Consider the following 23,390-nt stretch of genomic DNA (forward strand, 5'->3'; position numbering starts at 1 on the left):
GGGTTTCTGTCTCTTTTAACTGAAATAAGCTTTACACTCCCACTTTCCTCATGACATTAAACACATTCCTCACCTCCCCTGCTTTGGCATGTCACTTTAATCTTTTCGTTAGCTTAGGCTTTTACAAAAGACAGAAAAAACAGTTACTTCAGGCTACTGCTTCTCAACACAACCCAAAGCACCTGCTCCTGGTTTGAAATGGGGGAAAGAAAGAAAACAAAACAAATTAATATCTGAAATATATATCCCACCATATTCCTGGATGGGACCACGCTAGAGCTCCTAAATAAAAGACCAGAGATGAGCTGACCCTGATTCATTTCCAAGAGCCTAAGGTAGGAGAAATGTCTGTTGTGCTCTGATGCTTTCCATGGATGCCATCATGATCTGCATCCCGAAGGGAGCCAAGAAAGATGGTACCCACACAGCTTTCCTCTTGATGAGTCATACAGTCTGAAAGCCTTACTCTGCTTTATCCACCTGGCAGAGATCTATTCAGAATGTGTGTTGTGTAGGCTCAAGTACAAGAAAGCAGGAACAAAGAGTTTCCAGTGTTGGACTTTACTTCTATGCACAGTGTTGAAAACCCATGTATGCAGGAAGCAAAGAAAGGTGTGAGGGTGGTAGACGACCTGCTTGGGGCTCCCGTGCCTAAAAAAAAAAAAAAATGTTGTCAAAATTAGCCAGCCCCTTCCACCCAAAATTTCCATCAAGATGGGCACAAGGACCCTCATCTCTTGTTCACCGAGTAGCCATTGGTTGCTCACAGCCACTTATGACCTTCTTACCTCTTTCTGGTCTTCCTCATTTTCTGCCTTATTGGTGCTGGCCACATAACAAATGCCGTGGTCTTATACATGGTGCTCTCAACCCCGGTGACCAGTGGTTGATAAGCAGTTTCTATTTCGAGCACGTTGGTTGTTTCTGACCTGGCCTATAGGCATGGCTGCTGGGGTCAACATCTGAAAGGTGTTCCCTACCATATGATGACTACCACAAGTGGCATATGTTCTTTATTTTTGAGACAGGGTCTTGCTCTGTAGCCCAGGCTGGAGTGCAGTGGTGCGATCATAGCTCGCTGTAGCCTTGAACTCTTGGGCTCAAGCGATCCTCCCACCTCAGCCTTCCAAGTAGCTGGGACTACAGGCACAAGCCACTGTACCTGACTAATTTTTATTTTATTTTATTTTTGTAGAGACAGAGTCTCACTGTGTTGCCCAAGCTGATCTCAAATTCCTGGCCTCAAGCAATCCTCCCGCCTCAGCCTCCCAAAGTGCTGGGATTACAGACATGAGCCACCACCCAACCTCATGTTCTAACTGATAAAACTTACAAGTTTATAAAACTTATAAAATTCTCAGAAAGTGAAAACTGATTTGAGAAATGACCTGGATATGAAAAACTAAGTACAGATCCTTTAGCGACTTACAAGTTGGTTGACTTTGGTGACATCACTTTGTCTCTCTTGACCACTATAAAAGAAGGGTTTGGAGAGATTCCCAGCTATGGGCCAAGGACTAGTTACATCATAATCACCTGGGGCCATTGTTAAAAAGTCACATTCCCACACCTTTTCACAGTTCTGAATCAATCTGAATGGGAATGTTTTCTTAGCAAACAATCCAGGTGATTCTCATGGGCATCCGGGCTTAGGAACCACTGTGGCAGATGATCTGTTCTGATGCGAAGAGGTCACTGAGCTTGGCTGTGTTATCCAGGTTTAGGTGGGGCTGGACCGGGTAGGGATAGGGGACTGTCTGACCTCTCCCAGGGACTGTGTTCAGGGAACCCAAGGGAATCTGAGAAGGAAGAGAAAGTTACCACCTTTGACACATGTGGCAGAGTTCTCTGGAACCTCTCCTCTGTTCCTACCACAGGAAGGCCACAGGCACCAGGGCTGTACTGGCCTAAACCATAGTTCTGTGCTGACTGAGAGGTTCTGAAATTAGAAAAGAGGTCTAAATCCTGCTTCCAGGTTTTTGTGAGGTGGAGAAAAGCAGAGTGACCTGGGAGAAGTGGTTATCAACAACACAGCTGGTGACTTCTTCCCTGGGGTGAGGAAGGTTTTCCCTTTCCCTGCCCCGAGCTGCAGTGGTGCAGTCTGTTACCTTGGAGACCAGCTAACACATTCCCGCAGGGCAAGCTTCGCTGCTGAGTTGCTTGGAGGAGCTTGGAGAAACCAGAGAAGTGAGATCCAGGAGAAGTAAGGCCCTGGAGTGCCAGGAGCCCTTCTCCCAAAGATGGAGAAATAAATGAAGAAATACAGGTGAGGGTGAGCATCACAAGGGTTGACAGGGGTGGTGAGAGGGTGTGGGGGAGGCCAGATACTAAGCTCTGGACTGAGTGAGAAGATCGAGGGAGCTTGGGGTGTGAAGTGTCCACTCCCTACATGCCGAGCATTGGGCTAAATGCTGGGGTGCCAGTAGACAAGGAAGTCATGGAGCCGGTCTAGGAGACAGGCCATGACAACTCCATATGACCAAGTGAAGGGGCAGCGACAGGAGGACTTCCACAGGAGGAGTGGTTTCCTCCCTGGGGACAGCAAATGGGATTCAGGAAAGACTCCTATTATTATTATTATTATTTTCACCCAATAATCAAGGTTCCCTCTCTCCCTTGGACCAAAATGCCATCTGCCATGGCCTGGTTGTTCTTTTCCTCTCCTGCAATCACCTCCCAGGGTAATTCAGCTCACCTTTGCCTAAACTCTGGACCTGCTCTGAGTGCATTTATTCAACAAATGTTTTTTGAGCAGCTACTATGTTCTAAACTCTATTTTATGCAAAAATGTCCTAGCTGTGAACATTACTAAGTCCCGGCCCAAATGGATCTACTTCTAGTATGTTTATGTGGGAGGGGTGCGCGGGGGTTCAGACAGTAAATAACTAAATATATAGAAAATTTAAAACAAGTAGATAAGCAAATATATAGAATGTATTTACTTTTAAGTAAATAAGTGAATATATATAGTGAAATATGCTGTGGGGAAAGACAAAGCCAGGTGGAGGAGGTGCTGTTTGAGTTAAGGTACTCACAGAAGACCTCTCTAATAAGATTTCATTTGAGCAAAGGCCTGAGGGAAAGGGCTGCGTCCTGTTCATGTCTATCTCCCCAGCACCCGTTCTCTCTGGCACGCAGTGAGCGCTCTATAAATGTTCATGAAACACATGATTGTTTTCGTGTCATATGCTGAAGTGCTTGAAGATGCAGCCCATATTTTATGGTATTCTACATTTGTATAGTACTTCATATTTCACAAAGCAGTTCTACTTTCTCAATTTCATTTGATCCTCTTGATAACAGCATTGAAGTAGGCAGGTCAGTTACTGTTATCCCCATTCCATTCTAAAGATGAAGAAACCAAAGGTTCAGCACTTTTTTGTTTGTTCGTTTGTTTGAGACAGAGTCTCACTCCAACACCCAGGCTGGAGTGCAGCGATGCGATCCCAGCTCACCGCAGCCTCAAACTCCTGGGCTCAAGTGACCTGCCCACCCCATCCTCCCTAGTAGCTGGGACTACAGGTGCGCACTGCCATGCCCAGCTAATTTTTGTATTTTTTTTTTTTTTTTAATATAGAGACGGGGTCTCGTTATGTTGGCTAGGCTACTCTCAAACTCCTGGCTCAAGCAATCTCCCTGCCTCAGCCTCCCAATGTGCTGGGATTGCAGGCATGAGCCATTGCACCCGGCCCCGTGCTCTTTCTGGAACACTATTTTGTTTTGTTATTTTTATGCAGTTCAACCCCTTCTCCATCAGCCTGCACCAGTCACCCCAGAATCTAGCCATGCAGTCCTCTGAATTCATTAAGAGCTGTTAATCACTGGCTGGAGAGAGGGAAGTGAGACACTATGGGGCGGCCAGTGTTCATGAGGCATTTCTATTTCAACAGTCTCTGCCATTAGAGTCTCCCAGGAAAGCTTGCTGAAGTAAAGCCAGTTTTTTTTTTTTTTTAAAGCATTGCCACAGTATCCTGGTGCTTCCCAGAAAACAAAGCATCCTCTGAATAAAAGATTAAAGACTTGAAAGAGAAAAGCAAGTTGCCAAACCATTATTAGGCTGTTTAATTTAATGATTTCACAAGAACACACACTCTAAGTTGCAACTTTATTCAGAGTCTCTCACTTGCTGTGTCTTAGCTGGTATTTTTTTGGTTGCAAATAACAGAAAGCTAAAGGAGCTAGCTGAAGCAAAAAAAAAAGGTAGAGAATTCTAAGAAACAGGGTATCTCATGGAACCCAAGAGCAGAAAGGTCTCACACGTGCCTGGGATATATAATTAGAAATTCAAGAACCAAGGCAGGTTGGGCGTGGTGGCTCACACCTGTAATCCCAGCACTTTGGGAAGCCAAGGCAAGTGGATCACCTGAGGTCAAGAGTTTGAGACCCCCCCGCCTGGCCAGCCGCCCCGTCCGGGAGGTGAGGGGTGCCTCTGCCCGGCTGCCCCTACTGGGAAGTGAAGAGCCCCTCTGCCCGGCCAGCCGCCCCGTCCAGGAGGGAGGTAGGGGGGTCAGCCCCCTGCCCGGCCAGCCGCCCCGTCCGGGAGGTGAGGGGCGCCTCTGCCCGGCCGCCCCTACTGGGAAGTGAGGAGCCCCTCTGCCCGGCCACCACCCCGTCTGGGAGGTGTGCCCAACAGCTCATTGAGAACGGGCCAGGATGACAATGGCGGCTTTGTGGAATAGAAAGGCGGGAAAGGTGGGGAAAACATTGAGAAATCGGATGGTTGCCGTGTCTGTGTAGAAAGAAGTAGACATGGGAGACTTTTCATTTTGTTCTGTACTAAGAAAAATTCTTCTGCCTTGGGATCCTGTTGATCTGTGACCTTACCCCCAACCCTGTGCTCTCTGAAACATGTGCTGTGTCCACTCAGGGTTAAATGGATTAAGGGCGGTGCAAGATGTGCTTTGTTAAACAGATGCTTGAAGGCAGCATGCTCGTTAAGAGTCATCACCACTCCCTAATCTCAAGTAACCAGGGACACAAACACTGCGGAAGGCCGCAGGGTCCTCTGCCTAGGAAAACCAGAGACCTTTGTTCACTTGTTTATCTGCTGACCTTCCCTCCACTATTGTCCCATGACCCTGCCAAATCCCCCTCTGTGAGAAACACCCAAGAATTATCAATAAAAAAAAAAAATTAAAAAAAAAAAAAAAAAAAAAAGAGTTTGAGACCGGCCTGGCCAACATGGTGAAACCCCGTCACTACAAAAAATACAAAAATTAGCTGGGCATGGTGGTGGGCACCTCTTAATCCCAGCTATGTGGGAGGCTAAGGCAGGAGAATCACTTGAACCTGGGAGGTGGAGATTGCAGTGAGCCGAGATCATGCCACTGCACTCCAGCCTGGGTGACAAGAGCAAGACTGTCTCAAAAAAAAAAAAAAAAAAAAAAAAAAACCAACCTGCCCCTTCACCTTCCCTTCTCAAAATATTTATCGAGTGTCTGCCAGTCCCTGCTCTTACATAACTTACAGTGTAAGGGGACAGACACACAAATTTTAAAAAATCCCTCTAATGAATGTATCGTTCCAAATTAAGATACCTGCCCTAAACGAGCATGGTTCTATGAAAGTCTGTATAAAACAAAGGAAACTGAAATAGAATGGGATGCTGGAGATTTCCTGAAGGAAGTGATATTCGAGCTGAAATGTCAAGATGATTAGGGTAGGGGAGAAGAAGAACGTTCCAGAGCAAAGACAGCAGCACATGAAAAGTCCCTGTGGTTAAAGGAACTATAGAGAATTCCAGAAACTGGAAAGGGAGGCCCTTGTGGAACACAGAGGAGAGCAGTGGTGAAGTGGGAAATCTAGAGGGGTAGGTGGGAGCAGCCAGACCTTGAGAGTCCTCAGATGCCATCTGAAGGATCTCAGTCTTCATCCTAGAAATAGAGAAGGCTTTGATCAGTTTTAAGCAGGAGGGAGAAAAGGGGGTGTAACATTGGATTTGGGTGTGGATTTTTGTTTATTTTTTAGAGACAGAATCTCCCTCTATTGCCCAGGATTGAGTGCAGTGGCATGATCATAGCTCACTGCAGCCTTGAACTCCTGGGCTCAAGCGATCCTCCTGCCTCAGCCTCCCAAGTAGATGGGACTACAGGCACATACCACCACACCTGGCTAATTTATCTTTATTATGTTTATAGAGATGGGGTCTCGCTGGTTTGCCAAGGCTGGTCTTGAACTCCTGGCCTCAAGTGACCTCCTGCCTCAGCCTGCCTCCCAAAGTGCTGGGATTATAGGTGTGAGCTACCATGCCTGGCCCCTTGATTACTTTCTATTATCCTTTTAGTTCTTTCCGCACTTTCCACAATTTGTAATTATTTTATTTAGTTTTTTAATATCAGTCTCCCCCTCTAGAATATAAGCGCTGGGAGGACAAGGACAAAGTCTATCTTAGTGGTTCACAACTAGGGACAATTCTGCTGTCCATGAGACATTAAGCAATGTCTAGAGACATTTCTGGTTGTCACATTGGGAAAAAGTGAGGAGGGATGCTACTGATATCTAATAGGTAGAGGCCAGGATGCTGCTAAACATCCTGCAATGCATAGGACGGCCCCCACAGCAAAGAATGATCCGGTCCAAGAGTCAAAGTGTTGAAGTTGAGAAAGCTTTATCTTGTTCACCATTGTATCCTCAGCACCAAGCACAATGCCTGATACCTGGCAGGTGTTCAATAAGTATTTACTGAATGAATTAATTAAAGAAGAGTTGGCTGAGCACAGTGGCTCACTCTTATAATCCCATGACTTAGGGAGGCTGAGGAGGATCTCTTGAGGCCAGGAGTTCGAGGCTGCCATAAGTTATGTTAGCACCACATTACTTCAGCTTTAGTGACAGAGCAAGACCTTGTCAATAAAATTTTAAAAATGGCCGGGCGTGGTGACTCACATCTCTAATCCCAGCCTAGGTGGGAGGATCACTTGAGCCCAAGAGTTCGAGACCATCCAAAGCAACATAGTGAGACCCCGTCTCTACAGTAAACAGAAAGATTAGCTGGGCATAGTGGCTTGTGCCTGTAGTCCCAGCTACTTGGGAGATTGAGGTGGGAGGATTGCTTGAGCCTGGGAGGTCAAGGCTACAGTGAGCCATGATTGGGCCACTGTACTCCAGCCTGGGCAACTAAGTGAGACCCTATCTCAAAAAAAATTAATTTAAACATGTAGAAAAAGAAGCATTGTGCTGAATATAGATACCCCCCAAAACTATTGTCTGTATGCCACATTTATCCTGTTTTCTGGTATTCTTTTCTTCTTTAGGAAAATAAGCATTGGGTGTTTTGCAATGGCTACACAAACTAGTCATGTCTTCCATGGTCAAGAAAATATGTTTCTGGAAAACCAATGGTAAGCATAGTTCTCTGATTTTTTTTTTTTTTGAGGCAGATTCTCGCACTGTCTCCCAGGCTGGAGTGCAGTGGCACAATCTAGGCTCACTGCAAGCTCTGCCCTCCGGGTTTATGCCATTCCCCTGCCTCAGCCTCCCGAGTAGCTGGGACTACAGGTGCCCACCATCATGCCCAGCTGATTTTGTGTATTTTTAGTAGAGACAGGGTTTCACCGTGTTAACCAGGATGGTCTCGATCCCCTGACCTCATGATCCGCCCGTCTCGGCCTCCCAAAGTGCTGGGATTACAGGCGTGAGCCACCGTGCCTGGGCTAGTTCTCTGATTTTGCAAACGAAAACAGCAACAGCATTTTGCTCATGGGAGCTGAGGGTGAGACTGGGTAAATGGTCATTGAATCTTCTTATAGCCACCTGAGGGCTTTAGTTATCTAAATAATAAAATATCTCATGGAACTGGAGTCCACATTTTATCAGGACTCTGCAGGAATCCTTCTCAGTTACTGCACAGAAAAATGTTTCTAGAATCCTTGTAGGGACTAGGGCAAAGAGAGGAGGCACTGGGGGTATCAAACCTATGCCCAGTGCTGGGGCATTGATCAAATTACTTTATGTTTTGTAGCATTAGGAGAAACACTGGCAGAGATTCAAAGAAGCCACTAAAGCAGAAGAATATGAATGGACTTGGTCAAAATTCGGACAATGGATTATTGATTACACATGTTAACCAGACACAGGACTTACTGGTAAAGACCATGGCACTTTAACTGGGTCGTGATACTACAAATCATTCAGAGAATGCACAGTGTGTTAAATTCTGGGGATTTCTTCCTTCTCATAGGATTCTAGGACTGAAAAAGGAGTAATTAAGCATTTATCTCTAATCCTCTGCCTTCAGAAATGACTGAAGAATCTCTATACTGTTTATATAGAAATTCTTTAGCCTATTTGGCCATGTCACTAAATATTCAGGAGCATGTGAAGACTCTGATCATGTTATCAAGGCCTGAAGTCTTAAGCATTTGATTCTAAAATTCCCCTTCCTGAGATTTGCTTTGCTTTTGAGATTCCCTGAAATCGAGATTCAGAAATCCATTTCAGGAAGTGCTGTTGGACAAATGGGGTATGATAGGAGAATAAACCTCTGACCAGACTACGATTTTAGGCTGACCTTCAATGTGCCTTCCCAAGAGGGTGAGTGGATTGTCGAACTCAGAATTCATTCTACCAGGGACACAGTGGCAATCAGTGGTTGCCATGTTCAAGCAAGGCTAGTGCACAACCATGTACCTAACCCACACTAGAGTTTAAATATGATAACTTTGAAATGATAGTCAAAAACAATACAGGTATAATGCTGGCAATTAAACAATCAGAAAAATACTCATGATTTACTTAGGTTCTGGCACTTACAGGAAAGCAAGCTTAATTAAAGGAGACGAGGAAAGGTTGATAGAGTTTTGAGATTCTGAAGAAGTCTTGTAATGGGTTCAGATGTTGATGACATGCATCTTTCCTCTAATTTTATATGAAAATGCATGACTTCCCAGGTGTAGACAGGATCATTCTTATATTTATCAGCCACAGCTGGGGCCTCCTTTGCCTTGCAGATGAACCTGAAGGAAAGAGGGAAAGGATTGCTCCAACACGAAGATCTTACCATTCTCTATGCAAATGAACTAGTAGAGTTACATAATTAGCATGGCCTAAAGTCAAAATCCATAATGTGTTTAATAGTGTATCTTCAAGTGTGAATAATACAAAATCTGTGTCCTAAAACATGACATTATTTGAAAAGCAACACAGATGGAAGAAAGGTGAATTATTAAGTCCACCATGCTCACCAGGCACGGTCGTTCACATCTGTAATCTCAGCACTTTGGGAGGCCTAGATGGGAGGATCGCTTGAGTCCAGAAGTTTGAGGCCAGCCTGGGCAACATGGTGAAACCCTGTTTCCACAAAAAAAAAAAAAAAAAAAAAATACACAAATTAGTGAGGTGTGGTGGCACGTGCCTATAGTCCCAGCTAATTGGGAGGTCTAGGAAGGAGGATCACTTGAGCCTGGGAAGCTGAGGCTGCAGTGAGCTGAGATTGTGGCACTGCACTCCAGCATGGGCAATAAAATGAGACCCTGTCTCAAAAGAAAAAAAAAAAGTACCATGCTCGGTGTTTCCAACCAGGGGGTCTGAAAGGTGAGAAAAAAAAAAAGTACCATGCTCGGTGTTTCCAACCAGGGGGTCTGAAAGGTGAGAAGAGTGACATCTAGTGTCCATGTGATAGAGAGCTGTATTTCCCTAGATATGCGACAGGGACCTACGATTTTAGGTGCCTTTCAAGGGCAGGACATTTGTTAGCACAGAATCACATAATGAGAAAGTAATCTTGCCCATCAGTCCTCTCACTCCTTCATGGAGGTGGTCACAGTTTGGTGCTAGTTTAGACGGACAACATAGTGCCATGGTTAGAAGCATGACTTGAGCTTTACAGCCTGGGTTTGAATTCCACATCTGCCACTTTCTAGCTGGATGACCTTGGACTGATTACCTAAATTATCTGTACCTCAGTTCCCTGGTCAGCAAGATGGGGTTATCATAATGGAACCCACTTTGTAAAATTAAATGAGTTAACGTACGGAAAGTGCTTAACATGTAATAAGTGCTATCTAAGTATTTGTAGTAATTATGAGAGTGTTTTTCACACTTCTTCAACACTTGCTAATTTCCCTTTGAGACAGACAGCCCAGCAGGCCTCAGGCACAGAACTTAAGTCAAGGTCGCTTGAGCCCAGAACTTCGAAGCTGCAGTGAGCTATGATCACACCGCTGCACTCCAGCCTGGGTGACAGAGTGAGGCCCTGTCTCTAACACGGACAAACCAGGGGGCCGGGTACAGCAGCCCATGCCTGTAATCCCAGCACTTTGGGAGGCCAAGGCTGGTGGATCACTTGAGGTCAGGAGTTTGAGACCAGCCTGGCCAAAATGCCAAAACCCTGTCTCTATTAAAAATACAAAAATTAGCCAAGCATGATGGTGCACGCCTGTAATCCCAGCTACTCGGGAGGCAGAGGCAGGAGAATCACTTGAACCTGGGAGGCAGAGGTTGCAGTGAGCCAAGATCATTCCACTGCACTCTAGCCTTGGTGACAAGAGCGAAACTCCGTCTCAAAAAAAAAAAAAGATAGGGTCAGTCTGAGTTGGCGCCCGTTGGGTATCTGTGTGAAGGGAACCTCTTCCTTCCCTCTCTTTCCACTTCACTGTTTGACTCTGGCTTTTGTCTTGCAGAGGCTGCAGGGGAGCGAGACCCAGTCTTCAGACTGGGAGGACTCTGAAGACTGGCTTTCGGCTCACAGTTTAAAATGTCAGAAACTCACCTTGGCTGACCTGATAAGCCAGGGCACAGAAGTGCTGTAAGTCTGAAGCTGTTCCCCGCACCCCCCCACAGCTGCAGTGACACATGCAACCCCCTGGGCCCGAGAGATCCCCTCATAAGGCTTTGCTTCTTCAGGGAGGAGGGCACCAATGTCGTGCAGAAAATATGTTTCTCCACCCAGATCATCCGCCATTTTGAGTCAAAGCTTTCTGAGTAAGTATGTTTCTCACTGTCCTCCCAACACCACAGGACTCAAGAATTATGTCATTTCAGTCCGGGCATGGTGGCTTATACCTGTAATCCCAGTACTTTGGGAGGCCGAGGCAGGTGGATCACTTGAGGTCAAGAGTTTGAAACCAGGCTGGCCAACATGGTGAAATCCTGTCTCTACTAAAAATATTTTTTTAAAAAATTAGCCAGTCCTGGTGGTGCATGCCTGTATCCCAGCTACTCTGTAGTCTGAGGCAGGAGAATCGCTTGAACTCGGGAGGTGGAGGTTCCAGTGAGCTAAGAACACACCATTGCACTCCAGCCTGGGCAACAAGAGCATAACTCTGTCTCAAAAAAAAAAAAAAAAAAAAAAAGAAAGGAAAAAGAAAAAGAAAGAATTATGTCATTTCAGTAGCCTGGAAGTAACTTTGTTCAAACAGCAATCTCTGTGGGACCTTGGGCAATAGAGTGGGCCCCTGTCTCAAAAAAAAAAAAAGAAAAGAAAAAACTACCACTCAGGGAGATGAGCATGTCTCTTCCCACTTCTAGCCCCAATTTCCCCTTTTCTCAAATAGAAAGGTTGGACCAGATCAGTGTCTCTCAGCCTTTTCAAATCCATAGTCTAGGGCCAGGCATGGTGGTCCATGCCTATAATCCTAGCGCTTTGAGAGACCAAGGTGGGAGGATCACTTGAGCCCAGAAGTTCGAGGCTGCAGTGAGCTATGATCACACCACTGCACTCTAGCCTGGGCAACAGAATAAGACCCTATCTCTAAAAAAATATAAAATGAAATCCATAGTCCCTTGGATGACACAGCTTCATCTGGTGTTTAATGGTTAAGAGTAATGACTTTCAATGTCAAATTGATTGCGTTCATAACTTTGCAAATATATGCCAAAAACATGCATGCATCCCCACTCCTAAACCAGATTTTGATAGCACATGTGTATTAGTCCATTTTCATGCTGCTGATAAAGACATACCCGAGACTGGGCAATTTACAGAAGAAAGAGGTTTAATGGACTCACAGTTCCACATGGCTGGGGAGGCCTCACATTCATGGCAGAAGATGAAGGAAGAGCAAAGGGACATCTTACAAGGCAGCCAGGAAAGAGAGAATGAGAATCAAGAGAAAGGGGTTTCCGCTTATAAAACCATCACTCTCAAGCCAGTTAACCAAAAGTCAATTGCTGAATGGCCATTCATGGAATGACCAGTTGCTCAAATTTCTCAAAACCATTTAACTGTAGAATTTATAGTAACTTTTATTAGGTTGGAAGCTTAAACAGGTTTTAAAGAATTCTGCAATGTCTTGGTTTATCAGTTTTAATTGTGAATCCAGTATTTTAAGGAATGTTCAAGTTTAGCTAACTGGTCATTTGGCAAATTGATTTTCAGAGGATTGGCTTTCAGTAAATTGACTTTTAGCAAATTGACTTGGATAGAATCCTGTTGTTACCTTCATGTTGGAGATGGTGAAACTGGGGCTCAGAAAGGTTACCACACCTGTCCAAGGTCACGCAGCTAGTAGATGGCAGAGCTGTATCTCAAACACAAACATATTTTATTATAAAGCTCATCTTCAGCTGGGCACAAGTGGCTCACACCTGTAATCACTTTGGGAGGTCAAGGCGGGAGGATCGCTTGAGTTCAGGAGTTCAAGACCAGCCTGGGAAAAATGATGAAACCCCAACTCTACAAAAAATATAAAAATTAGCCAGGTGTGGTGGTGTGCATCTATAGTTCCAGCTACTTAAAGGCTGAGGTGAGAGGATCACCTGAGCCAAGGGAGGTTGAAGCTGCAGTGAGCCATGATCGTACCACTGCACTCCAGCCTGGGCAACAGAGTGAGACCCTGTCTCAAATAAAAAGAAGAAGAAGATAAAAATAAAGCTCATCTTCTTAGCTCTATTCATAACTCATGTATCCCTTATGACTCTATCTACCACCCACTGCCCCATGATCTCATTTCCAAAGACCTTTTTTGTCCCTCTCTAGGCCCCCAAATCTCACCTGCCCCCAGTAAGAACAAGTCAATTAAATTAAAGTGACCTAGTCCTTACCTTGTGCATATGATATATGCTAGTCTTCAACCAGTCATTGCAAGCCAGGCATGCAATAAGGCAAGTTCAAGAAGGTCCCCCAGCTACTTTTCAGAAACTAGGTTTTTTGTTAATCAATCCAGTAGAAACGATTGCTTAACTGCCTCTGTTGTGCCTTTATGATCAGTTTCCAGGAGACTAGGAACAATTCCTTCTGAGAAGACACAGATTTGAGCAAGTGCAAGGGTGGTCTTCCAACTTTCTCGTAAGAACACCCTCCCCCACCCTCCACAGACCTGCCCTCACCGGGCAGAGTGAGCACAGAGTGAGTGAGCTATGTGGAGAAAGGAGACGAGGTTACATGAGCAGGTTGAAGTCTGGGAGGGCCTGATTCCACCCCTTGATCCACCAAACCATTGTCATTTATCCTGTGCACTGTGTCACCAATAGAGCAGCACCTATACACTCGATCCCTTTCACAATCCCCTTATACCTAGTGCCCTGGCAAACAAGTATCTTCAGTTTTGTCTTTCCTCGATTTTGCCCAGGCTTGAGTGCAGTGGAACAATCATAACTCCATGCAGCCTTGAACTCCTGGGCTCAAGTGATCCTCCCACCTCAGCCTCCTGAGTAGCTGGGACTACAGGCATGCACCACCATACCCAGCAATTTTTTTTATTTTTTGTAGAGACAGGGTTTCACTAGGTTGCTTAAGCTGGTCTTGAACTCCTGGCCTCAAGTGATCCTCCCACGTCAGGCTCCTGAGTAGCCACGACTACAGGCGTGCACTACAGTGCACCTAAAAGGTTCACCACCTTCTTCCAAGAACCTATGCACATTAAAAAAAAAAACAATTATTCATACCTGCCTTTTGTGTATGTAAGTGACTGTTGCTCAGTGATGACGCTGGCCTTGGGTGATGAGTCTTTCTGATGTCTTGACAGCACTATTGAAGTCTATCAAGAGAGAATTCAGTGGCTCACAGAAAACAGCAAGAAGGTAACGGGCATAGATTTCATTCTTTGCCCCCTTTCACTCATTCCATTTGTATTTGTTAGAACCCTTTCAGTTGCAAATGTAGACCTCCAATATAAATTGCTTAAGCTAAAAAAAGGCATTTACTAACCTAAGTAAATGAAAACCCCAGCCACAGCTGGATCCAGGTGCTCAGATGATGTCACCTCTATGCCTGTGGGCTCTGCTTTCCTCTGAGTTGGTTTTATTCTCAGGACATCTCTCTTCAGGCATAGGAAGGTGGTGATCAGCAGCTCCAGTAAAAAGGGACTTCACTTCCTGTTCCCTGCACAACTTCCAAATCCTGGGACTGACTCTCATTGACCAATTTACACCAATCATCATAGCCAAGGAGAAGAAATATACTATCACTATTTGACTAGGCCTGGAACTAGTGCTGACTTCTGGGGCAAAAAAAATAAAATAAAAGACAGGGGGGAAGGGGAAAGAGACTGGATTAGCCCCCCAGCCCTCATGGACTGAAAAAGAGAGACAGATGGTTGCATGTGGAAGGCCAGAGCACTGTTACCAGAAGGGGGAATGGGTGCTGGGCAGGTGAGAATGCAGATGTGCACTGGGCATTTGACTTTAGACCCACAATGAGATTTAGAAGACTAAGGCTGATCATCTGGATATCACTTTTCTTAAAAGTTTGATTAAGGGCTGGGCATGGTGGCTCAGGCCTGTAATCCCAGCACATTGAGAGGCCTAGGTAGGTGGATCACCTGAGGTTGGGAGTTCAAGAGCAGCCTGGCCAACATGGTGAAACCTCATCTCTACTAAAAATACAAAAAATTACCTGGGCGTGGTCGTGCAAGCCTGCAATCCCAGCTATGCAGGAGGCTGAGGCAGGAAAATCGCTTGAACTCAGGAGGTGGAGTTTGCAGTGAGCCGAGATCACGCCATTGCACTCTAGCCTGGGAGACACAGTGAGACTCCCTCTCAAAACAAACAAACGGAAAAAAAACCCCACAAAAGTTTGATTAAGGGCTAGGCATAGTGGTGCACACCTGTAGTCCCAGCTACTTGAGAGGCTGAGGCAGAAGGATTTCTTGAGCCCAGGAGGCTCAAGGCTGCAGTGAGCTATGATTTTGCCACTGCACTCCAGCCTGGGCAACAGAGCAAGACTTGTCTTTTTTAAAAAAAAATTTTTTTTTAATTAAATGTTTTTCTCAGAACCCAAGGGTAGAAGAGTGACCATGGGCAAATGAACACTTTGATTTACTTTCTTGTTTGTTTTAGCTTAATTGCCATCAACTGGCACTTTTCTGGCTTCCCGTTTGCTTCCACCTTAGGCACAATCTTCAGCTCTTGCCTTAAACCCTGGGAAAAGCAGATGCTAAAAGTCATGCTCCCTGCTCCCAGTCCCCACCTCTACCCAGATGCAGATGCTAAAAGTCATGCTCCCTACTCCCAATCCCCACCTCTACCCAAGACTAGTGGGTAACAACATAGTGCTAAGCCTGCCTGTCCCGCCAATTCCAGGCTGTGGTCTTCACCTCAGATCCAGAACCTCCTTCACTTGCTTGGACGAGTTGAGTCAGCAGATGCTCGTCTGCAGCTATAGCTGGACCCCTCTGGTTGCCCATGGTAACAGGCAGAGAGACCCCACGGGAATGAAATCCTCCCATACTCCATAGGCATCCGCGTAGGGCATGCTGCTCTCACCCCCCGACCTCCACTACCCCATCCTCGCACCTTTGTCAAAGTGGGCGGGGATTGATAGCCCCTTCATCCTGCCACCCCTTTCTGATGGAGCTACAGAGAAACCATGGAAGAGCCCAGGGAAACGATCACCTGTAAATCAGCTTACCAGGTCCCTGGGTGTTGAGGCAGGCAGCCTGAGGTGATGGCCAGATAATCGCTGGTCCCTGTTCCTGTTCTGCTCTGTCACTAAGGCCCTAGAAAGTGGCCTCGCTTCTCTGGATCTGTGTCTGCAGAGGATAAAAGGAGAAGTTATAAACTAGTGGCATGCACGCCAAATCTGGCCCACAGCCATTCTGTTTAGGCTCCCTAATTTTAACTATTTTTCAAATTAGTTGCCAAGATTTTTTAAATCCTGGTATTTCACTTTTATGTCTGCTATCAGACTTCTCTTGAAAAATGAGAATATCTGGTATTACCAGGCTCCAATTGCCTCTTATGTACTTGTCCAGTTATTTCTATGGAATAAATGTCTAGAACTTCAATGGCTAGGTTTAGGGAATGAATGTTTTCAATTCCAAAAGCTGTAAAGCCCTCATGGCAGTTTGATTTTAATTTAAAAAAATAGAACTGGCTCTAGATTTCAACTTCTTGCCTCCAGATTGGCAATACCCTAGAATATTTGGGTCATGAATTCAACAAACATGTATTGGGTGATTATTGTATATCAGGCACCGTTCTAGGATTGAGACTACCAACATGACCAGTACTTGCTGAAGGAATGGTTCGCTGTGGGGGGAAGAAACATGACCAATACTAAGGTCCTGCCTTCATGGAGCTTACGTGCTGTAAAAAGAAACAAAGCTGAGTAAGGGAACAGAGGGTGGAACAGGACTATTTAAATGGAATGGTTGAGGCCGGGCGTGGTGGTGCACACCTGTAATCCCAGCACTTTGGGAGGCTGAGGCGGATGGATCACTTGAGGTCAGTAGTTTGAGACCAGCCTGGCCAAAATGCTGAAACCCCGTCTCTACTAAAAACACAAAAATTAGCCAGGCGTGGTGATGGGCGCCTGTAATCCCAGCTACTAGAGAGGCTGAAGCAGAAGAATTGCTTGAACCCAGGAGGCAGAGGTTGCAGTGAGCCGAGATCGTGCCACTGCACTCCAGTCTGGGAGACAGAGTGAGACTCCCTCTCAAAAATAAAATAAAAAATAAATAAATGGAATGGTTGAGGATACTCACTCTGAAGAGGAGGCATTTGAACAGGCACCTAAAGAAAGTGTGGGGGTAAGCCCTACCAATATCTTGGGGAGAATGTTCCAAGCAGAGGAGACAGCAAGTCCAAAAGTCTTGAGGCAGGAACGAGCTTGGTATGTTCCAGAAGCAGCACATGGGCCAGTGCAGCAAGCACAGAGTGAGCTATGTGGAGAAAGGAGATGAGCTTAGATGAGCAGGTTGAAGTCCGGGAGGGCCTGATTCCAAAGCTGAGGGCTTTAATAAAGCAGGGGAGTGACCTGATCCAACAAGTTTCAGAAGAATCATGCTGGCTGCTGCATAACTTGACTGCACAGGGGGTAAAAGTGGAAACAGGACAACCGCTCTGGGCGAGAACGATGGAGGCTTAGACTCAAGCTCTAGGGTCGACAGAATGAGATATGGTAGATTCAATGCATGGCTGGAAGGTAGGACCAGCAGAACTTGCCGATGGATTGGATAGGTCTGGGGCCAGAGTGCCTGGGCCAGTGTTGAATGGCATTTACTGAGATGGGGAAGGCTGAGGGAGAAACAGTCTTGAGGAAAACCGAGAGGTCTTGTTTTGGACATGTGAGGCCTGAGGGACTTAGCAGACATCCAGACAGAGAAGCGGAGCAGGATGTTGGGTGCACAGGTCTGAAGTTCCAAGAGAAATCTGTTTGAAGATGGACCTCAGATAATCATTTAGCATTCAGATGGTATTCAAAGTCATGACACTCAGATCACTTAGAGAGTGATCAAAGAACAGTGGTTCTCCACCAGGGGTGATTTTGCCCCACGGGAACATTTAGCAATGTCTGGAGACATTTTAGGTTGTCATTGCTGAAGGAGAGGGGTTGTTACCTACATCTAGTTTATCAGCAGCCAGGGATGCTGCTCACCATCCTGAAATGCACAGGACAGCTCCCTACAACAGATAATTATCCAGCCCAAATGTCAATAGTGCCAAATGCCAATAGTGCCAAATGTCAATAGTGCCAAAGTTGGCAAACCCTGGGGTAGATAAAGAAGAGAGTGGCCAGGCACGATGGCTCATGGCTGCAATCTCAGCACTTTGGGAGGCTGAGGCTGAAGGATCTCTTGAGGCCAGGAGTTCAAGACCAGCCTGGGCAATGCAGTAAGACCCTATCTCTACAAAAAATTTTTTAAAAAATTAGCCAGGTGTGGTGGCACACACCTATAGTCCCAGCTACTTAGGAGATTGAGGCAGGAGGATCACTTGAGCCCAGGAGTTCCAGGCTGCAGTGAGCTATGATTGTGCCACTGTGCACATGGAAGCTCTTGTTAAAATAAAGACTCTAATTAGGTAAGCCTGGAGTGGGACCTGAGACTGCATTTCTAACAAGCTGGGGGATGGTGATGCTGTCAGCCCATGACCCACACCTTCAGAAGCAAGTTCCTAGGGCACGCCAGTATTGTGACTTTGGAACAAGGAGGAGGGGCTCTCTAGGAAAGGAAATTAAGAAAATATGGCCAGTGAATAGAGGGGAAAGTGGGAGAATATAGTGTCCTGGAAGACACGTGTACTAAGTGTTTTAATTTGTTAAATTGTTGACACAGTCAAACTGTGCTATATGCTACTCAGAGTTCGGGAAAGTCAAGAATTTGGATTTAACCCTTGGGCTTGGCAAGACAAAGGTCATTGATCACCTTGACACGTGTGGTTTCAGAGGAATAGGAAGGTGAGAACCTAACTTGAATGGGTCCCCCGGAGGTAAGGATGTGTGGCTAAGATGGAGAGCAGAAAAATTAAACAGCAGGAGGAAGAGGTAGCATACTGAGAGGTCTATATCTTTTTTAAGATGGGTGATATTATAACCTGTTTGTATGGTGATGGAAATTGTACAATCAATAGGAATGGATGATCCAGGAGAAGGGATGTTTACAGAAGCAGAGTTCCTATCTAGCAAGAGAAGATTCAGTAATGCAAGTCAAATGTTAGCCTAGACCATTGCTGGTTGGCCTTAGATGCATTTTAACTGGAAAAAGGTGAAGTATGTAGGCCTATGGTCTGGTAGGTCAGTAGACTCTGCATGGAAAGATTTTTTTAAATTCTCTCCAATTTGTTTTTGTTTTCTCAGCAAAATTGGAGGCCAAATCACTTGCTGGGAGAGTACAGAAAGGGAGTGCTGGAGGTGTGAGAGGAGATGTAAAATACTCTCTGAGAGCAGAAGAGTGAATTCAACAGGAAAATTAGATATCCAGTAAAGTAGGATTTAAGGAAAAACACCGAATGGAACCTACTGCCCTTAGAGAACTATCAATTTCATATGAATGAAAGTTCCAATCCACAATGCAGCTACAACAAGATGAACATTTATGTGCAGAGTCAAACAGCATTGACAAGTAATACAGACAGTCCTTGACTTAGAATGGTTCAACTTAGGATTTTTCCACTTATGATGGGTTTATCAGGACGTGGCCCCATCATAAGTCAAGGAGTAATAACTGTAGAGTAATACCGTTTAGAAACATAATTAGAAATTCGGATGTGGTGGCACATGGTTGCTTGAGCCTAGGAGTTCGAGATCAACCTGGACAATATAGCAATACGCCATCTCAAAAAGAAGAAACAAGAAACATAATTAGCAACTCAGAGATACCATTGCAGCTGGCGAACCTAACACATCTGTCTTTGATTGATGGAGTAGGCAAAAAATAAATAAGGATATAGAGAAATTAAATCAGATAAGCTAATATAAATAGCCATCAAATTTTATATCTTCAAACAAAGGGTGCTTTTCTATAGTCTCCAGATTTTCTACAATGACCATGTATTACTTCATAAGATTAGACAATAAATATAAGGGGAAAAAAACTTATAAAGAAGAGGCTGCCACAAAATAAGAGCAGATCATGCCCAGAGCTGAAGTCACGACATTGGGTTTTGCTTTTCCCTTATAAAATGGGGTTTCCATCTGCTGCTGCTTGTTAGGGGTGAGGAAAGTGTTTGCATCACTGCGTGGCACAGAGCAGCTCAGTGTAGGAGACACACAGACTTGAACTGGCTGTTTCCAAATGCCCTCTTTGGTTTTAGGCATTTGGCCTCATCAAAGGGGCCAGAGTCAGCATCCTCATAGATGTGTCAGCCATCAGCAGTGGCCCTCAGAAAGAAGAGTTCCAAAAGGACCTCATGGTAAGTCTGTCTGGCACAGAGAAACACCTGGAACCACCCACTACCCCCAGCCTTTCCTTCCTGAGCTTGCTGACGAGCTTGTTTATAGCAAATGCAAGATAGGGTGTCTTATAAAGAACAGTTCACACTTAATTAGCACCTGTGGTTAGAGAACTATGTTGAATTCTACAAAACCCAACCACAGAGTCATTTTCGGTTGTAGTGTGAACTTCCAGTATTCTCACCACGACAGTACCTGCCAACTAGTCTTTGACTCAAGAGCTCCCACGTTTCCCTGGAAGGAGGATGTGAAGTCTCCTGCATAGCATAGCACAGGGCTTCTGGCCTTTTCTGGATGGAAGAGCTATTCTGGTTTCTTTGGAGTTATGGTTCCCGTTGGATACTCTCCAGCTCTAGTTTGAGAGCAGTGAACAGGCTGGTGTTGCTCATTGCTCCATCCCCAACTCACATCCATAGCAGAGAAGCTAAGAACTAGAGTCAGATGGCTGGAGTCAAATCCCAGCCACCTCCACCAATTCCAGGCCATGTGACTGCGTTAACTAATCTCTCTGTGCCTTACTTACCTCCTCTGTAAAATGGGGATGATAACCCTAAGTGGCTACCTAGGGTTGCCATAAGGGTAAAAGGAGCTTGTGCAAGTGAAGCGCTTAGTGAGAAGTCTGGCCTAGAGAAAAAGCCTCTGCAGCGTGATGTGATGTGGACAGGCTATTTTCTTACGGGTACCATGGCAGCAATAGCCAGTTGTATTTTGTACAGGTCCTGCAGAGCCGTTATGAGGCTCAGTGTGGGGCTGTCCTCCAGACTTGTCCCCTGTTCCTGGTCTCAGTGGATGTCAGGGGACAGGTGTCAGAGCAGGCTCCCCCTTCATGACAAGTCCTCAAGACGGAGTTTCCAAAGATCCCCCAGGTGGAGTGGTCTACTATTAGCCAGGGCAGAGCTCATGGGGGTGGCATACAGGTGGAATTTCTAGCTGGCCAGGAAGAAGAGGGAGAAGTTATGGATACTCTCCAGCTCACATGCCTTAGAGAGAAACCTCTGTCCTCCCTCTCTGGGTGCCACAGGTAAGTGCCAAGGGTCCAGCAATAGCACATTCTGAGATGGCAGCCCAGATGCTCATCCCACCCACAGGAGGCCCGGCAGGTAGGAAGTAAATGTCGGCTTGGGGCTGGCTGCTAAGCCCAGCCTCAAGCAGCCCTATTTCAGTACAGCTCACACCCAGCCCAGAGGGGCCAGCAAAGGCCAGAGAGGCAAAGCCAGGCTCCCGATTCCCCTGGCTGTGGGAGCCAGTGATGTCCTTTTGTCCAACAGAGCCTCATCGATGAGCAGCTGAGCCACAAGGAGGAGCTGTTTGTCCTGTCCTTTGGCACCAATGCCAGGTCCCTCTGGCCAGACCCCATGGAAGTCAGCGCCTCCACGTGAGTGGCTTTCCTGCCTGATGGTGATGTTCACTTGTTCATTTTCCTCCCTAACCAGCAGAGTCTTTATTGAATAATTCAACTGCAAACCCCAAGACCCTACTAGATAAGTGAGTACAAACAGACAACTCACAAAAGCAGAAACAATTTTTGGAAAGATGTCTACCCTCATGAGCGGCTCATAAACTGACAGATAAGGTGACCACAAGACACTATTTTTATCCAGCAAAGTAGCAAAGATAGTTTTATTATTGTGAAAATAACACATGCATGTTTTTTAAAAATTCCAACAGTATGAAAGGATGATAAATAATAGCAAATGAGTCTCCCTCTTTTTTTTTTTCAAGACAGGATCTCATTGTGTCTCCCAGCTTAGAGTGCAGTGGCACAATCATAGCTCATTGCAGCTTTGACATCCTGGGCTTAAGCAATCCTCCCACCTCAGCCTCCTGAGTAGTTGGGGCTACAGGCATGTGCCACCACACCCTGCTAAGTTTTTATTTATTTATTTAGACAGGGTCTCTGTTGCCTAGGCTGGAGTACAGTGGTATGATCTCGGCTCAATGCAACCTCCACCCCACGGGTTCAGGTGATTCTCATGCCTCAGCCTCCTGAGTAGCTGAGATTACAGGCATGCACTACCACGCCCAGCTAATTTTTGTATTTTTTGGTAGAGACAGGGTTTCACCATGTTGGCCAAGCTGGTCTCGAACTCCTGACCTCAAGTGATCCACCCACCTCAGCCTCCCAAAGTGTTGGGATTACAGGCACGAGCCACCACACCCAGTCAGTTTGTTTATTTTTGTAAAGATGGGATCTCGCTATGTTGTCCAGGCTGGTCCTGACCTTCTGGCCTCAAGTGCTCTTCCAGTCTTGGCCTCCCAAAGTGCTGGGACTACGGGTATGAGACACTGTGCCTGGCCCAAAACAGTTCCTTATATCCACTTCCACAAATAATCTTTGCACACACATGCATCTGTGTGTTTACCTTCTAATTTTCACATAAACAGGACCTACATAACACTGCTCTGTACCTTGGCTTTCTAGCTGGTCTTGAATTTCTTTCTTTGTCAGTGCATACAAATCTACCTCATTTGTTTTAATGGCTACATAGAATTCTACTGCAGGGATGTCTTTTAGCTGGGGGTTTCTAGCCTGGGGTTTTTTTGAGGGACCAGAGGGAGGTATGTAAGAATTTCTACTTATCCAGTGAGTAGAAATTTATTTTCCGTGAAGGGAATGTCCTCGATTGCCCACCATGTATTGGTTACCATACTAGGTACTTTGCATAGATGATTGTATTTAGTATATAATAGCCACCTCATGGAATGGGATTATTATCCTCATTTTGCTGATGAGGAAATGCAGACTCAGGTTAGGGAAGATGCCCAAAGTGGAAGAATCCCAGGATGGGATTCCAGATCCCAGGACAAGGCACATGCTTTGGCCAGGGCCAGTTGCTCATGCCTGTAATCCCAGGACTTCGGGAGGCCAAGGTGGGAGGATCGCTTGAGCCCAGAAGTTTGAGACCAGCCTGGGCAACCCAGTGAGACCCCATCTCTACAAAAAATTTAAAAATTAGCCCAGTGTGATGGCATGTGCCTATAGTCCCAGCTACTCGGGAGGCTAAGGTGGGAGGTTTGATTGAACCTGAGAGGGAGGTCAAGGCTGCAGTGAGCTATGGTTGTGCTACTGTACTTCAGCCTGGGTGACAGAGAGAGACCCTGTCTCCAAAAGTAAAAAGTTAAAAAAAAAAAGCATGTGCTTAGATTTCTAGGACGGAGGCCCCCTCGCCAGCACTAGCTGTAAAGAGGGGCCCTTCCAGATAGAGAAATGCCCACTTCTGGCAGCTCTGGCTTTGAATCCCAACCCCAACAGTCACTACTGGGTGGTCTTGACAAGTCCCTTATAACTCTCTCATTTGCAGAACAAGGCCAATCCTACCCACTCTTCACAGGACTGTTA

At 45.8% G+C, this 23,390-nt stretch overlaps 1 protein-coding gene across 1 annotated transcript in view; it reads left to right on the top strand.

Annotated features, from left to right (window-relative positions):
- The first annotated feature begins 1,666 nt into the window (after positions 1–1,666).
- VWA3A (von Willebrand factor A domain containing 3A) overlaps positions 1,667–23,390 on the top strand; it is a 65,304-nt gene continuing 43,580 nt past the window's right edge. The window contains exons 1-10 of the mRNA XM_063598480.1: positions 1,667–1,739; positions 1,878–2,054; positions 2,138–2,266; positions 7,254–7,340; positions 7,961–8,084; positions 10,620–10,744; positions 10,843–10,920; positions 13,905–13,959; positions 19,912–20,010; positions 21,319–21,425. Of these exons, the coding sequence (XP_063454550.1) occupies positions 2,253–2,266; positions 7,254–7,340; positions 7,961–8,084; positions 10,620–10,744; positions 10,843–10,920; positions 13,905–13,959; positions 19,912–20,010; positions 21,319–21,425 (689 nt within the window). The 5' untranslated portion in view covers positions 1,667–1,739; positions 1,878–2,054; positions 2,138–2,252. The remainder of the gene's footprint in view (positions 1,740–1,877; positions 2,055–2,137; positions 2,267–7,253; positions 7,341–7,960; positions 8,085–10,619; positions 10,745–10,842; positions 10,921–13,904; positions 13,960–19,911; positions 20,011–21,318; positions 21,426–23,390) is intronic.

Source organism: Pan paniscus, chromosome 18 (assembly GCF_029289425.2).
Source record: "Pan paniscus chromosome 18, NHGRI_mPanPan1-v2.0_pri, whole genome shotgun sequence".
Classification (NCBI taxonomy): Eukaryota; Metazoa; Chordata; class Mammalia; order Primates; family Hominidae; genus Pan; species Pan paniscus.